The 18,445-nt window shown below is 43.2% G+C and overlaps 1 protein-coding gene across 1 annotated transcript in view; it reads right to left on the reverse strand.

Moving 5' to 3' along the window:
- Positions 1–18,445, reverse strand: part of KCNK2 (potassium two pore domain channel subfamily K member 2) — a 209,381-nt gene that overhangs the window by 40,585 nt on the left and 150,351 nt on the right. The window contains exon 6 of the mRNA XM_073628383.1: positions 17,173–17,312. Within this exon, the coding sequence (XP_073484484.1) occupies positions 17,173–17,312 (140 nt within the window). The remainder of the gene's footprint in view (positions 1–17,172; positions 17,313–18,445) is intronic.

Genomic DNA, 18,445 nt, shown 5'->3' on the forward strand with positions numbered 1-18,445 from the left:
TACAGGGAGAGGTGGAGTGCCTTCAATGTCTGCAGCAATGCTGGCAGCACTCATATGTCTATATCCCAAAGACAACCTCTGGATGTGACGCTGAGCATTGCGCTCAACTCCTTTGGTCATCTATGGCGAGGTCTGTTCTGAGTAGAACCTGTCCTGTTAAACCGCTGTATGGTCTTGGCCACCATGCTGCAGCTCAGTTTCAGGGTCTTAGCAGTCTTCTTATACTGCAGCCTAGGAAATCTTTATGTAGATATGAAATATCACCTCAGAGACAAACGGAGGTGATCAGCAGCGCTTAAATAACAAACAAAGTGCAAAAAATGAATGGAAATTCAGTGACACAAGTCCATATATATAAAAAGTGCTAAAGAATGTCCTTCAAACATAAAAAGGTATCCAAAGGGTGATAGAGTCTTCAGACTACACCATGTGTGTCTTGCAGCCCGCTCCCTGTCAGTGTTGAACTCCTCTCCACACACAATGGGCAGATAGATGCAATCACATGGGGAAAGATACAAAGAAAGAGCTCCACTAGTGTGAAAACATCAAGCACACCAATGTTTATTCAAATAAACCTTCATACATTGCACTTACAATATATATATATATATATAAGTAAAATCAGCTTAAAAAGTGTCAACCAGAGTGCTGCAAGAATTAGAGGTGAAAATCAAGCCGGAGATATCTCACCACACTGCCATTGCACTTGACAATTCAGCTCAGACGTCTCTCATGGTGAAATGGAGCTGCTCACCCACACCTGCATGGCTGTCAAATTGGGACGAGCTGCGTTGTCCATGCAGCTGCTGCTTTCCTATAGACATGAATGGGCTGCCTACACGCAGCACCTGGTGGCTCCAGCCACTTAAAGATATGGCCCATTCACAGACTACAGTGTCAATGAGGACTTATGCCGCGTACACACGAGCGGACTTTTCGACCGGACTGGTCCGGCGGACAATTCGACCGTGTGTGGGCTTCATCGGACCTGCAGCAGACTTTTTCAGTCGAAAATCTGACGGACTTTAGATTTGGAACATGTTTCAAATCTTTACATCGGAACTCCGCCGGACCCAGTTCCTATCGAAAAGTCCTCTCGTCTGTATGCTAGTCCGACGGACAAAAAATGACGCTTGGGTAGCTATTGGCTACTGGCTATCAACTTCCTTATTTTAGTCCGGTCGTACGTCATCACATACGAATCTGTCGGACATTGGTGTGATTGTGTGTAGGCAAGTCCGTTCATTCGGAAAGTCTGTTGGAAGTCCGTCAAAAGTCCGTCGGATAGTCCGTCGGACCAGTCCGGTCCAAAAGTCTACTTGTGTGTACGCGGCACTAGTTTCCACTTGTTACTGGGGTCTGGCTTTCAGTGACTTCATGGTTAATCCTTATTAGCTGCTGTTTCAATGCACAATTAGAGCGCCTTGGTGGCCACAAAGGGCACTATCACTGGACAGCGGAAAGGTAGTTGGCAGTGCCTAGCCATCACAAAAGCGACAGTTAAGCTTGATAACAAAAACTAAATAGGAGAGTAGTACTGTGTCTATGAAGCCATGGGCTCACATGAAATGGGATGAATGATGCTACATGTCATTTAAACTGGAAGAGTACAGGCCAGCAGGGATTGAGGAGGAGAAAGTAAAGAGCAGGTGAGCAGCACTTTAAAAAAAAAAAAAAAAATTGGCACAGGCACCGATTAAAACAATAAAAATAAAGGAGTTGGGCTAGATGGATAGATATAAAAAGAAAATACACTTAATCTATTTTTGTATTTCACTTGCCAACTTTTTATATCGATGAGAAAAAAAGAGGAAGTAATCTGTGCTCCTTTATTTCTGCCAGCTTCAAGAAAACAAATGAACGCCTGTTATAAGCCGCTAGCACTCGGAGTCACCCAGGTGGCTGCTATTTGCAGCTCACATTGAGACTCTGGGTGGAATTCAGAAGCCAGCTTGTTAGCAGTACAAATAATTCTGCTATGGTTTTAATGCTTTAATTGCAGGGCTTTCTTTTTTCAAACTTGAGGAATAAAGAAAATGCAAAAATGGAAAATATAAAATAATTCACACAACAAAAATCTCAGAGAGACCTTAACATAGTCTAAACCATTTAAATTATTTTGTGTTCAGTAGCGGCCAGATCCTCTGAATAAGATAGACGACTTTTTATGTCTTAAATAAAATGAATGAATTCTTTTTATTTCTTTTTTCTTTTAATGTCATTAAAAATGTGTTCAATAATTTCCTTCTTTGAAATATACCATCTCATTTGTTTAGAAATCAGTAACATCCTAATAAATACAGCATATATTATAGTAGTCATATGGAGTTCATAAACCAAGAGCTGTATGGATGTGTATTCAAGCAGAAGTGTAGAGATGCATTATTGTATAGATTGAATAGATGTGATAATGGCACTGGATTCTATGGATGCACATTAAAGGAACTCTGTTTGGGTACAAAAGTAATGAAACCAAAGCCAGCCATACTTGGTTAATTTTTTCATTCAACCTGTGGGCTGAACGAAAATAAATAAATAAATGAGCTGCCACCCCCATCCACCCCTTCAATGTGGATGGGGGAATCCCTCTGCGCTGAGCTATTGAATTCCGACTTCCCCACCATTAGAATACAATCATCAGTTTTTCTGGCTATTGCCAGTGGCACTAATTGTTCGGCAAAAACCCGACAGGCTGGTTGTACACAAGTCAATCAATAGATCGACCTGTGTACAACCAGCCTGCCATACATGGATCGAAATTCAGCTCGTCCAATTTCGATCCATGTATGGCCATCTAGAGGCTGGCATTACACTAGTCGATTATTGAAGAACATTTATACAAAAATTCTCAGTGCATTCAATGACTTGACAAATGTCATTCAAAAGTACTTCAAAATATTGTTTGCTTTTAAAGTGTTACTAAACCCAGGAGCCTGCATTCACTATATCTGGTTTCCCACAGTAAATAGAACATGGAAATGCAATTATTATATTAAATATAAACTGTTACGGTAAATACCTTTTCTCATCAGCAGTATATAGCAGTCTTGTGACTTCAATCAGTGCAAAGCTTGTAGGAGGAGCTTTTATTCTCCAATGGCTGTCCAATGAGGCTGCAGGACCCCTGATCCTCTGTCTGGACAGTGCTGATTGGCCCTGGGCTGATCACATGCACTCTCCCAAGAAAAAAAAAACTCTCCACCAATACACACTAAACTGAGCATGTGCAGCTTGTCCCCCGGCCTCTGTCCTATCAGGAGATGAATTGGGGACACTGGAAGAAGGGGAGGATCAGAGAAGACAGGACCAAACAGCCTTTTTACACAATGCAGAGGATTTTTTAAGCACTTTCAGGAGCTGATTTAATTACTTACTGAGTATGCAGCTGCTTTCTCTTTTAATCCTTGCCTATGTTCCAGTTGGAGCTGGTGCCATCACTGCTGCCCCAGGTTACCTTTTTCAGAGTGGCTCCTTTTTCTTACAGCATCCTATGGAGTCACTCTTGCATTCAGAGTTGTCTCCATACAATGTGTTCATGGATCTTAACACACAACCCTGTACCCTAGGATGGCAAGCACTCGTCTGTTCCTCACTCCTCTCTACTTCAACAGGCTGACTGGAGATTGCACTGTCCCCTACTGTCCCCCCTTCTCCCCCAGGGTTCTTTGCCCAGACATTCCAACTGGTCTTCCAGTCCTGGCAGAGCCGGGCAGCAAACCGGCACATGTGCAGTTTTCCCACACATGTGCAAATAGAGTGGTTTGGAAGTCCCAAACCTCATCGTGTCTGTGTTAAAACCCCCTTCACACGTGGGGGCCCCCCAGATACTGCTCCCCCTACATGAATGAATAAGGGGTACATAGTGCCCCTACTCATTCACAAAAAAAATGTAACCTAGAAATAAAGACACCTAAACGTTTCACAAGTCTTTTTTTTTTGGCTCACTCAGCAAAGTGGAAAACCCGACAAGCCCAGCACACACGACTGATCCCGATGGTACTGCTCATCAAATGACAGCTCCCTGACTTGTCATCAGCTACTGTATATAAGACAAGGGATAAGGATGGTAGTCAGTGACTAGGCCAGTGACCATATTTGCTTATCACCAGACTAAATTTTAGTAGTGCTACAAGTGTTACTAAACCCAGGATTCACTATATCTGGTCTTCCACAGTAAACAGAACATGGAAATGCAATAGTTTTTTAGTAAATATAAACTGATAAATACCTTTTCTCATCAGGAGTTAGAGCAGTCTTGTGACTTCTATCAGTGTCTGCTTAAAGCTTGTAGGAGGAGTTTTTATTCTGCTCTGACTGTCCTATGAGGCTGCAGGGCCACTGACCCTCTGTCTGGACACTGCTGATTGGCCCTGTGCCGATTACATGCACTCTGCCATAAGAAAAATAAAAAAAAGCTCTCTAACAATAAACACCAATCTGGGCATGTGCAGCCTGTCCCCTAGCCCCTGTTCTAGCGGGAGATGGATTGGGGACAGTGGAAGAAGGGGAGGAACAGAGAAGACAGGATCAAACAGCCTTTTTACACAATGCGCAGGAATAACTCTTTAGGTTTTACAGTGAGGTTTAGTAACACTTTAATGCCGCTTTGATATCCCCGCCTGTTCTTAATGCCACAGATATGGAATATTCTGCCAGCTAACATCGCATTGCCATCTTCTATGAATCACAGCTCTGCCAGAGGCAAAACTCATCTCAATGTATTTCATTTCCAACTAGCAGCAATGTGTTTAGGTGGAAATAGAAAACAGAATATTATAAAATGTGTTTAAGGAATTTTACTAGCAGAACTTAATAACATCAGTGTTAGATGGAACTGCAATGGTAACAAAGTCGCAGTGTTGGTTATTTTGTTCTACCTTTGGGCAAAATAGAAACTGAAATTTTTATGGCTGTCATCATTTCAAACAAGCAACAAAAATTCACAATATATAGGAAGGGTACATACTGTGCAGTCATGATGAGTTGAGAGCACTGTAAATACTGCCATTGGAAGGGTCAGTTTTTGGTTGAATAAGAATGTGTTAAATCACTAATTTTTTTTAACTAAAAACTAAAAATGCTACGTAATGTAACCAGACTAACAATTTTTGTGTCTTTTTCATGTTAAAGTGGAAGAAAAGCATAACTATTCTTAAAAATGTTCCCTTTCCCCTCTTCCTACCTACCCTGCCTAACCTGTATAAAAAAGATGTGTGTACTTACCTATTCCCGAAAAAGAGTTTTAGCTTTAAATACAATTCAAATTAGTGCTAAAGGCTCAATGTTTTTACCTTAATACATTCACAGCATTTAGGTAAAAATCTCCCCAGTACATGTGCCCCCCCCCCATTTCCAATCACTTCCCTGCTGTTGTTGTCAGCCTGGGATCGATCTGTACCATTCAACGAACTTCCTTCTTCTGTATGATACACTGAGGGCAGCTGAGCGATAGGCTCCAACTAGAGCACTTTCACACTGATCTGCTGGAAAAACGATTTTGCCTCAATTTTATTGCGTTTGCGGTGCGGTTTTTAAAGGATATGTGGCTCAAAAAAATGTATTGCTGGCTCGTTTTCGACACATTTTTATTGCGTTTTTACCGCATTTTCCATTGCTTTCAATGGGAATGTGTTTTTTTTTTTAACTCCCCAAACATGCTCCAAAAATGGAGAACTGGGTGGAGGGAGTTGTGTGTGTCTATTAGCACACACATGTCTTTTTCCTTCCCACCTGGGTAGGTAAAGAAGACACCCACAAACAGGCAGTGGGGGGGGCAGCCTCCTTGGGCCCCCTCCAGGACAAAAGCTAATAAACTCAAAGACAAAGATATGTGACAATAGGCATGTCTGGAATTCATCTTTTGAACTTTAAAAAAGAGGATTTAACATAGTTACATAGTTAGTCAGATTGAAAAAAGACACAAGTCCATCCAGTTCAATTTTAAAAACAATAAATAAATAAAATAAAAAATATTGTACAATCCAATATACCCAATTTTATACCCTCAGTTGATAAAGAGGAAGGCAAAAAACCCCAGCAGAGCATGTTCCAATTTGCTACAGCAGGGGAAAAAATTCCTTCCTGATCCCCCAAGAGGCAATCGGATTTTCCCTGGATCAACTTTACCTATAAATGATAGTACCCAGTTATATTATGTACATTTAGGAAAGAATCCAGGCCTTTCTTAAAGCAATCTACTGAGCTGGCCAGAACCACCTCTGGAGGGAGTCTATTCCACATTTTCACAGCTCTTACTGTGAAGAAATCTTTGCGTATTTGGAGATTAAATCTCTTTTTCTCTAGATGTAAAGAGTGCCCCCGTGTCCTCTGGGTTGATTGTAAAGAGAATAACTCAACACCAAGTTCACTATATGGACCCCTTATATATTTGAACATGTTTATCATATCCCCCCTTATTCTCCTCTTCTCAAGAGTGAATAAATTCAGTTCCTCTAATATTTCCTCATAGCTGAGCTCCTCAATGCCTCTTATCAGTTTGGTTGCCCTTCTCTGCACTTTCTCCAGTTCCCCGATATCCTTTTTGAGAACTGGTGCCCAAAACTGAACTGCATAAAGGATTTAATATCACTTATATCTTATTTTACAGTGCCGTTTTTTAATTTATTCTACAGTTTTGGTTCAGAACAGGCACTGGTCAAGGGAAGATGCTTAGCAAACCATGCTCTTTTTTACGTGAACTTAGGTTGGCCATGCATTATACAATTACCTTGTACAATTTTCCTTTAGATTTACTAAAACCATATAATATGAAGTGAAACCTCAACACTTTCAATTTGTATGCAGGCAGGCCCTTGCACTACACTACTCCACGAAACGCGTAGAGACCACCTCGATGCATCCCACATACATCGATTGATTTTGGATGGTTTTTACCCCTCTCTTTTATTTTCAATGGTGTACCCTGGCCAATGGAGGATTAGGATGTACCATTTACTTGTTCATGCCTTGTTGTTATGTATGTTACTTCAATATATACTGTCATTGACTCATTTTTACGATTTATGTATGCAATACTGTTCTTTATGCCATGTCGATCATTGGTCTCTATAAACATACATATGTTTGGACTTATGTGAATTTGATTGGTCCCACCAAGCACGCCTCATTCAAAGTCCCAACCTCCCCCATCTTATATACATAGTCGAAGGTAAACCTACAGGAATTTAACCACTTGCCGACCAGCCGCCGTCATTGTACAGCGGCAGGTCGTCTCATTCCCCCGAATCGCCGTCATTGTACGTCGGCTCGGGAACTCTATTCTGTGGGCACCCACTGGCCAGCGGGGGAGCCAATCAGCAGGTGGGGCAGACTTGATGTCCGCCAGCCACCCGCGATTATACCCCACAGTGACAGAACGGTGATCTGCCTGTGTAAACAAGGTAAATCTCCGTTCTGACAGGGGAGATCACACAGATCCTGTCTTTCTGCTATGCAGGAAGACGGATCTGTGTGTTTTCCCAGGAAGCCCATCCCCCATACAGTTAGAAAACACCTGCAGGGAACACATTTAACCCCTTGATCGCCCTTGATGTTAACCCCTTCCCTGCCAGTGTCAGTACAATAAAAGTACATATTTTTAGCACTGATTACTGTAATAATGTCACTGGTTCCCAAAAAAGTGTCAAAAATGTCAGTTAGGTGTCCAATCTGTCCGCCCCAATGTCGCAGTCCCGTTAAAAATCTGATCACCGCCATTACTAGTAAAAAAAAAAAAAAAAATAATAAAAATACCATACAGTAAATCTGTTCCCTATTTTGCAGATGCTATAACCAATCAAAATACACTAATTGCGATTTTTTTTTTACCAAAAATATGTAGAAGAATATATATATTGGCCTAAACTGAGGAAGAAATGTGTTTCTTTTTTTGGGGGATATTTATTATAGGAAAAAGTAAAAAATATTGCTTATTTTTCAAAATTGTCGCTCTTTTTTTATATTTTGTTTATAGAGCAAGAAATAAAAATAGAGGTGTACAAATACCACCAAAAGAAAGCTCTATTTGTGGGAAAAAAAGGACTTTGTTTGGGTGCAGTGCACAATTGTCAGTTAAAGCAACGCATTGCCGTATTGCAAAAAATGACCTGGTCATTAAGGGAGTAAATCCTTCCGGTCCTTAAGTCGTTAAACAAGACGATTGTATAATGTATGGCCATCCTTAACCTTGACTTTTGAAGCTTCTGATGTTGCAATCTCTGCTGCTCCCAAGACGACTTGACTGCCAGAATCACAGATTAGAATGCAGTAGTGTGAGCAAGACTTTGTGGTATAGAGGATAGAAAGCCGGGTACTTAGGCCAACTGGCTTTCCTGGCGATATGAACCAGTAATTTGCAAATAAGCCTTTGCTGACTTTAAAAGGGATCCCCAAGCTCCCCTGATGGCACAGTAGTACACATATATTAGAAGTACTACAATACTTTAGTGTTAAGCAAGTGCCCTAAAAGTTATGGGTGATGGCTGATTTATCAGCAGGACCGTGTAACATGCAGAAGTAAAAATCTTACAGTGTGTAAATTTGAACAGACTGCATCAAATCGTTTTGGCACCTGAAACTGAAAACACTAAATTAAAATGAATGAGAACTGACAGCTAATGCACATGGTGACCTTTTATTGACTGAAATGCATTTTATGTATGAACCAGGAGCTGACACAATGTAAAACAAGAATTATGCAGAACAATGGCTAAATATTAAAAATTCCATTTCCCAGTAATGCATCATCAAAAAAATCATTAAACATAATTTTGCAATGACCCTGTAACCAGACCATTTATTTCAACAACAATCTTCTTATAAGACTTTATGTACATTTACCTGTAAAAAAACCTCCCTTAAGTAGACATCCAAAAGCTCTAATGCCCCGTACACACGGTCGGATTTTCCGTCGGAAAACGTGTGATAGGACCTTGTTGTCGGAAATTCCGACCGTGTGTGGGCTCCATCACACATTTTCCATAGGATTTCCCGACACACAAAGTTTGAGAGCAGGCTATAAAATTTTCCGACAACAAAATCCGTTGTCGGAATTTCCGATCGTGTGTACACAAATCCGACGCACAAAGTGCCACGCATGCTCAGAATAAATAAAGAGATGAAAGCTATTGGCTACTGCCCTGTTTATAGTCCCGACGTACGTGTTTTACGTCACCGCATTCAGAATGATCGGATTTTCCGACAACTTTGTGTGACCGTGTGTATGCAAGACAAGTTTGAGCCAACATCCGTCGGAAAAAATCCTAGGATTTTGTTGTCGGAATGTCGGATCAATGTCCGACCGTGTGTACGGGGCATTAGACTTCTGCTGGGTGCCACCATCTTGGATGTGATGTCAGCAGTCCCAGCAGACTCAGAGCTGTCACTCAAGTGACACTGTGTTCCCCTTCACTTACTCCATGTTCCTCTCATGGCAAGTTTTATCGTTAAAGGATAGCTGTACTTTTAAACCACAAGTAAACTTTTTAAAAAGAACAAGTTCATAAGTGGATATTTGGTATAAACTCACTGAGCATATTATTGGGAACACCTGTACACCTGCTTATATATGCAATTATCAGAGCAGCCAACAATGTAGTAGTTTGAAAAATGCAGGTATATATCAGGCGTGGTCCCACATCTGCGCATGCACAGTTCAGTCCCCTTAACTTCAATTGGGCTGGTACACAGATCATCTCTCATCCATCTACAGCAGTGGTTGTCAACTTATTAGGTAAAGGGGGGCTCAATTGCGGCCTCTGACATCACCAAAGGGCCGTACACAATGTTCAATAGATGTAATGCTTGAGAGAGCTGTCAGAAACTGCAGACCTAATAGAAGAAATAAGGGTGGGGGGGCGTGGCCGGGATGGTGGACTGAGCAGACGTGCCTTCAGAGCTCTGCTGGAGACGAATCCGATATATTATCCTTATTGGGGTTAAACTATACCTGAACCGCTCTGACAGAACCTGTATGCCTTCCAGAACTGCTGGAGGTTCGAAACGGGGCAAGAAGCTTCGGTTTCCCCCTAAGGCTGAGACTGTAGCGACTCTATCTCCGGAGCAGCGGCCTGCAAGTGCGCGCCTTACCAATATGGCGTCGCAAACTGACCATGAGGAGGCAGCGGCCCCAGGAATACCAGAAGTTATGGCTGCTATCACCATGTGCCAAACAGCACTTACATCTAAGATTGAGGCGGTGCAGATGGATGTAGGACTAGTGCGGCAAGATCTGGATAAAATCCGCTCCAGAATAACAGTGGTGGAGCAGCGGGTGGGTGACACGGAGGACACTGTGGCTGGGCACGAGGCTTTCATTAGAGCACTACAGATGAAGGTGAAGGCCTTAGAATATCGGGCGGAGGACGCCGAGAATCGGAGTAGGAGGAACAACCTCCGCATCGTGGGGCTCCCTGAGGGAGTTGAGGGGCGCAACCCCACTGTATTTACAGAAGACCTCCTGAGATCGATTCTCCCAGCGGCACACCTATCATCCCACTTTACGGTGGAAAGGGCTCACCGTGTACCGCCGAGGCCGGGGCCGGAAGGAGCTCCCCCCCGTACGTTCATCCTAAGGCTGCTAAATTTCAGAGACAGGGATGAACTCCTGAGAGCGGCCCGAGCAGCAGGTGATATTCCTTACCGCAACGTGAAGCTAATACTGTTCCCCGACTACACGATGGAGACACAGAGGCAGCGTCGGTCCTTCGATGCTGTGAAAGCGGCTCTGCGTGTCAAGGGGATCCGATACAGTATCTTGTTCCCAGCTAAACTGCGTGTAGTTGATGGAGAGACAGTAAGGATCTTCACTAATCCTAAGGAAGCTGGAGCATGGATCGAAACACTACCTCCTTAGGTGCTTCTGTCTTCTGCCTTGAAACACCCTTTTGCCTTGGTCAGTAATCTAGTTTTAATTTTCCTTAGTTTTACTTTTACCTGTTTTGTATGGCTGGGAGCGTAAATATGCATTTGGCACCGGATGGGACAGAACCGAGGCCTGGTCTGTACTACACTTTTTAAAATTTAAGCCCAGGCTGCCCCAGATGTACTGCCTCTCCTATGCTTATCCTGACCGGGGCCCACTCTTACACTGTGCCGGGCAATGAAGCTTCAATGTTGAGGGCCTACGCCCTATGGGGACTCAGTCGCGGATATCTTAAATGTCGGATTGGTTTGTTAAACCCAACATCACTCCTTAATTCCAGCAACTCACTGTTAAGAAGGACACAGGGACCAAATACTCCCCTTGTCTGCTGAGCAAGAGTAGTAACTCTGCAGCGTTCTTGTCGGGTTCACGTCCCCGATACCAAAGCTAAATGTTTGGAACTGTTCAATATTGGTTTGGGCTCATGTGCCTCTTACTGTTTGAGGGTGCACGGGGAGGGGGGGAGGGAAATTGGATGGCAGTTGCTATCCCACAAATGGTTTATATGTTAAAGTTCAGGTTACAGTTGAACATGGTTGGTCTCTGTGCTGCTGCAGTTCTGCTTGGTGGGGGGTCGTCTGGGGGTGCGCGGCAGCCATGCCTTCACAAGTTGGTGGATGCTGAGGAGCAGATGGCGGTTGGAGGTCGCGTGCCCCTGAGGGGGACCACCATGCCTAGGTGCAGAGATATCCACCTGGTATGGATGTGTAAAAAATATGGCTAATTTTACAGTGATGTCATGGAATGTCAGGGGTCTCAACTCAGCAATAAAGAGGTCACTAGTACATAAATATATACGACAGCATAATCCCCACATCTGCATTTTGCAAGAGACCCACTTAATAGGCACTAAGATAATGAGCTTGAAAAGAGCCTGGGTTTCTGCACACTATCATGCCTCATATTCAAACTACGCCAGGGGTGTGAGTATTCTAATACATAGATCCCTCCCCTTCCAGCTAATGGCGGTCAAGACTGACCCTGGGGGTAGATATGTCTTAATGTATGCGTTGATTGCGGATTCCCCATACATAATTGTAGGTATATACTTACCCCCTCACTCAGATATAACCCTACTGCACACTTTGATGCATACAATAATACAATATGATGTCAGTAAGGTGCTCATTGTGGGGGATTTCAATTTAGTCATGTCCAATGATAGAGATAGGCTTCGGCCCGCTTCTTCCACTAGCTCAGGTTTGTCGCAGTGGGCATCCTCATTTCAGCTGACGGATCTCTGGCGTCACTTCCACCCCTCGGACGCTCAGTTCACCTGTTTATCCACTACTTTCAGGACGCTGTCCCGGATTGACGTGGCTTTTGCCTCGTCTGACATGTTGCGGGAGACGGTGTCCACGGAGATCCTCTCCCGCGGCATTTCGGATCATGCTCCGCTGTTGGTGGCGGTCCGAACAGCGCCACCTGGGGGTCCGAGGTTGTGGAGACTGTCCAAATACTGGATTATGGACACGGAGATCCAGGAGGAAATGCCACTGGCCCACTTATAACCTGGGATGCCTTTAAGGCATGGGTGAGAGGGGAGTATATTAGGAAAATTGCACATAGGAAAAGGGTGTCGGCGCAGTCTCTGAGGCAACTGGAGGAACAGGCTCGGGAACGGGAGCAACTATACGTTGATGCCCCGACCTCAGATAACTATATATCATGGCAATACACCCTCAGAGAATTGTCGCTGTTGAGAGTTGACCTCACGAAGAAGTCCATGATGGCATGCGCCCAGAGGGTATTTGAGTATGGGGACAAAAACGGCAGGCTTTTGGCCTGGTTGGCAAAAGGACAATATGCAACGACTCATATAGGTAGGATAAAAGATATAGACGGCACCATACTGACTACTTCAGCGACCATTAGTAATAGATTCTTTAAATTCTACCAAGAACTATATACCACTAGAGCGAATTATGCAGCCCCTGACCTCTCTGACTACTTGGATAACATCCCTCTACCTGAACTCGACACAGACCAACGCGAAGCTCTAGAAGCAGATATAACTTTGGAAGAGATCCAGACGGCCATGGGTTGTATGCAGGCGGGGAAGGCTCCAGGCCCAGATGGCCTACCTATAGAGTTCTACTCACAGAATCAGGAACTGTTGGCCCCCAGACTAGTCTCTCTCCTCTCACAATACCATACTATTGGTTCCCTACCTGGTTCCATTTAAAGCGGTAGTGGTGTTGGTGCCCAAACCCGGTAAGGACCCTGAGGAGTGCGCCTCGTATAGGCCCATCTCTCTGATCAATGCGGATGCCAAGATATTGGCCAAACTTTTGGCTCTTAGGCTGGCAACAGTGATAGAAAGCTTAATCCATCTAGACCAGACGGGGTTCATGCCGGGGAAAGGCACCGATATCAATATACGTAGGCTTTTTCTAAATCTTGACATGGATCATGACAATGCAGGCACTAGAGTCATAGCTTCCCTAGACGCGGAAAAAGCTTTTGACTCCGTGGAATGGGGGTACCTAGAGGAGATAATGAAGCGATTTGGTTTTGGCCCCAAGTTTCTTCACTGGATAGGCTTACTATATAAATCCCCTAGGGCAAGGATCCGTATCAATGATGACCTATCAGACTATTTTCTTCTCCAGAGGGGTACTAGGCAGGGTTGCCCCCTGTCCCCCAGTCTATTTGCACTGGCTCTAGAGCCATTAGCTATTTTAATACGGAACTCACAAGACGTTAAGGGACTCAGGGTTGGCCCTCTGGAGGAGAAAATTTCTTTATATGCGGATGACGCATTATTGTACTTACAGGACGCGGAGACCTCTTTGCAAGCTGCATTAGGGATCTTTGACGAGTTTGGGAGGTTTTCCGGGATTAAAATCAATTGGTCTAAATCGGTTATTTTCCCAATAGACCCTCAAGCTAGGGCAGTGGTGCCGTCAACTCCATTAGTATGGGTGGAGGAGTTCAAATATTTGGGGATTGTGGTAACTAAGGATCTCCAGGCATTTCGTCGCCTCAATATACAACCCATAATAACAAGATTAAAAGAGCATTGCTCTAAATGGAAGGACTTACCTCTTAATCTATTAGGGCGCATTAACATATTAAAAATGCTATATCTACCTAGGTTCAATTATGTATTTCGTAACTGCCCGATGTGGCTCCCTGGGTCACTCTTTAAAGACATAGATGTATGCATTGGATCATTTTTGTGGAAAGGATCCTCCCCCAGATTAGCTAGATCGACTCTACAGCTTCCGGTTCATTGTGGGGGTCTTGCACTGCCTAATCTACAGATCTATTATTGGGCTGCGGTACTAGTCACTGTGAGATGGTGGTTTGAACAATCTAGATCGAACGCTGCCACGTGTCTGGAAGCTGCTATTTTAGGATCCCTCAAGGAGCTAGGGAATGTAGTATATAGAGGCCCCTCAGCATACCCTTCACTCCCAGGCCCCACCAAAGTGACCCTTAAAGTATGGACAGCAGCCAGGAAGAGATTTAGGTGCCCTCAACAGTACTCCCCCTTCTCTCCATTATGGGGAAATCCTTCACTTCCTCATTTTAGGACAATACCAGACCCACAAGTATGGGCCCGTTTTGGGATTAAGGTCCTTCAAGATATTATCCACTCAGGGACACTGTTATCCTTTCAGGAGCTAGCAAAGAAAAACGGACTTCACGAGGGAATGTTATTTAGATACTATCAGTTACGTCATGCAGCCAGGGCACAATTCACTTTCCCTGTAAGCTTGCAAACGGATCCCATTGAGGGAATTTTGGCACAGGAGACTCTTAAGAAGACCCTCTCCACCTTATATCTCGCCTTATTGGAAAGTGATTCCCCCAAGATGAATGCCCTGTGGGGCAAGTGGCAGGCTGATATCCCGGATCTGGATAGAGAGACTTGGGAGGAGTGTTTTGAGGATGGGTCTAGGCTAGTGATTTCCTCCAGGGATAAATTACTGCAAACTAAGTTTCTGCACCGGGTCTACTACACGCATCGGAGGCTGTGCCAGATCTACCCTAATAGGTCGCCGAACTGTCCCAGGTGTCAGTCCCCTGATAGCACTTATATGCATATGTTCTGGACTTGTCCCCGTATTGTACAATTTTGGGAAATGATTTTTGAAAGCATTAATATCCGCTTACAACTAACACTACCAATGTTACCTGAGTTGGCTCTTTTGGGTATTCATGAGGATGACCAGAGACCGAAATATACGAAAATACTTATTTCATTGTTGTTCTTCTATGCCAAGAAAGAGGTCCTTAAGAAATGGGCGTCAACGTCTCCTCCTAAGGTAGAGGAGTGGGACTCCGCTGTCAACGCTATACTACCCCTTTATAAGATGACATACACTAGCAGGGGATGCCCAAAGAAGTTTGATCGGATATGGCTGCCATGGACTGAGCAATTCTAATATCAATGCCATGGGTCTGATTGGGTACCACCCTCAGGGGGGGAGGGAAATGTGAGGCCCCCCCCCTGATATAGAATAGGACCACGTTGGAAATGCAATGGTACTGCCTATGAGCATAACTATGGTTTCCGTGCTGTTTAAAATGCTGTTCCATGTATCCTACTTTTTAGCAATAGATGGTTATAAAGTGTGTCTAAGATATTTTGATGTACCTCAAGCTGATAATTCCATGAATGTAGGCAAGAGCTTGTTTCCTGTACAATCTTTGTTATATGATGACTTCTACAATAAAGACCAACCTTGTTGTTAAGAAGAAATAAGGGTGAGAGAATGCGGACAGGCTACATTTTTGGCTGGGAATATTCTTCAGAATACAATATAAAACTGGGAACATAATACCTGAAGCTAGTGGCGATTAATGCTATTACCCTAATCAATGTTCCCATTACAAACTGCTGAGGTCCGAGGGCCACACATCATGTGCCAAAGGGCCGCATGTGGTCCTCGGGCCACAGGTTGGGCACCGGGGGTCTAAAGCCAAATAGAAACCTATACTGCCCAATTCTGCAGCCACAGATGTCAAATCAAGAAGCCAGCAGAAGGATGTAAACAATGCCATGGGTCTCAGAGTGATATCTAAGTAGTGTAGGTATAGGTATTGGGGAAGGGGAAGGGGGGATAGACCTGCTTTAGGGGGGAAGGGACAAAAGGCTAAAGAAATTTTGTGGGAAAGTTTCCTCACTCTTTAATTTTCACATCAAAACCCAAAAAGACAATGATCTCAGTGACTTTGGCGGTGACATAATTGTTTGGGCAGGCTGGTTTGAGTATTTCTGTAACTGCTCATCTACTGGGATCTTCACACACAACAGTCTGTAGAGTTTACTCAAAATGTGAGCAGAAGCAGAAGGAAATGTCTTGTTAATAAGAGAAGCCACGGAAGAATGGCTGAACTGGTTGGAGCTGATGGTAAGGCTACGTAACTCCACCACAACTGTGGTGAGCAGGAAAGCACAACTTGTCAGATCCTGAGGTAGATGGGCTACAACAGCAGAAGACCATGAAGGGTTCCATTGCTGTCAGCCAAGAAAACAAAGCTGAGGCTGCAGTGGGCACAGGCTCAATAAAACTGGGCAACTTAAGATGGTAAAAATGTAACCTGGCATAATCAATGTTTATTTTTGATGAGGCACACAGATGGTAGGCCAACCACCACATCAGAATACAATAAAGCACCTTTGGGATATGGTAGAATGGGAGATCCACAGCATGAATGTGCAGCTGACAAATCTACAGAAAGTTCACGATGAACTTAGGTTTACATGGACCAGAATTTAGCCATGTTTGTGGAATGTTTAATCAATGCCTGCAATGAACTGGAGACCCTACTCAGAACATAGTGCCTCCAATAAATTGCTCGGTGAGTGTAGGTTGTATTGATTATGTCAATGTACCAGTGTAAAAATTGATTTCTCTTCAAGCAGATGAGACGTATGTCCATCCTATTACTCATTTACTGTAGGTCAAACAGCAGTTGTCTTAAAAAAGACACTTCACAGAGGATAGATCATGCACTGAGCTCTACCTTCTGGCTGAATCTGGTAAACATAGAATATTCACACGCAACATTTCATAATTATAATAAATTAATGTATAAAAAAACAAAACAATGTAGACTTCCTTTCAAGTCATTAGAATATACTTCAGACTTAAGGCTCCTGCTTCTTTTTTCTTAAATATCTACCACAGCTGTGATTTTACAAAACTTTTCTTACTGGACTATCTGCTAACCACCATGTCAGCTAGCCAAGACTTCTGTACAGGCATTCCTAAAATGATTAGTCGGTGTCAGCTCACCTCTTCCTTGGTTTTCTTGGATAGCACCCTCAGCCAGTCCCCGATCATACTAAGAACAGCAGCAAAATAGGCGAGACCCACCAAAATCCAAAACCACACCACTGGCTTATAGAAGTCAAGATACTCAATATCTGAGCCACCTAGAATATAAAATATTGAAATTACAGACCACAAGTCAAATATTTTATTTACAATTTCCATAATAGTCCTTTAAAGTGTTAATAAACCCAGGACCATGTATACTATATCTGGTCTCCCACAGTACATAGAACATGGAAATGCAATTATTTTAGTAAATATAAACTGTTAAATACCTTTAGTCTTGTGATTTCTATCAGTGTTCAGCCAAGCACTGGTTAAAGCAGTAGTAGGAGTAGGAGTTTTCTGACTGTCCTATCAGACTGCAAGACCTCTGACCCTTTGTCTGGACAGTGCTGATCATATGCACTCTCCTAAGGAAAAAAAAGCTCTCTAGCAACACACACCAAACTGAGCATGTGCAGTCTGACTCCATAGACTCCGTTTTAATAGGAAATTATTAGGGGACAGTGGAAGAAGGTGAGGATCAGAGATGCCAGGATCAAACAGCCTTTTTACACAATGTGGAGAATTAACCTCCTAGGTTCCACAGTGAGTATAACAAGCATGCTTTACTGTATATACAGACTAATTTTACTGTTGTGGGTTTAGTAACACTTTAATGTAAAACTCCAAATATCATGAAATCGTTTTTCAATTCAGGTAGTATAATTAGCGGAAGTCTGTTTTTGTTATCATGCACAAGTTGAAAGTTGCAATAAGACTTTTAGTTTTAGTGCCGTCCTTCTGTCTAAGATGCAGAGTAGAAAGTAGAGTTGTTTAGGTGGGCTTACAAGAAGGAAATAGTGCAGTGCTTTCAAAGTCAAATGCTAGGATTATAAATTCCTACTGCCAATAATTCTATATGGGAATCTCAGCTTCTATCACTGTTTTCAAGCAACACAAATGAATTTATTTACGACAAATAGACTGATCACGTTCAAAGATGAGATTGCACTTTGCAAGAAAATTTTCTCGAGAGCGTAGGGAAAGTACTAAAATTGCCACTTTAAAGTTGCATACTCATGTGTGCTCCATCAGCTGGTTAGAGAGAGAGAGTGCAGGTAATTAAATACTCTCTTTAGGCCGGGTTCACACTGGTACAACATGACAGTCATACCACTTTGGATCCAACTTTGCCCCGTGACTTGAAGTCCGACATGCATCCAACTTCAATGAACAGGGATCTGACCTT

Source organism: Aquarana catesbeiana, linkage group LG04, assembly GCF_042186555.1.
Source record: "Aquarana catesbeiana isolate 2022-GZ linkage group LG04, ASM4218655v1, whole genome shotgun sequence".
In the NCBI taxonomy this organism is placed as follows: domain Eukaryota; kingdom Metazoa; phylum Chordata; class Amphibia; order Anura; family Ranidae; genus Aquarana; species Aquarana catesbeiana.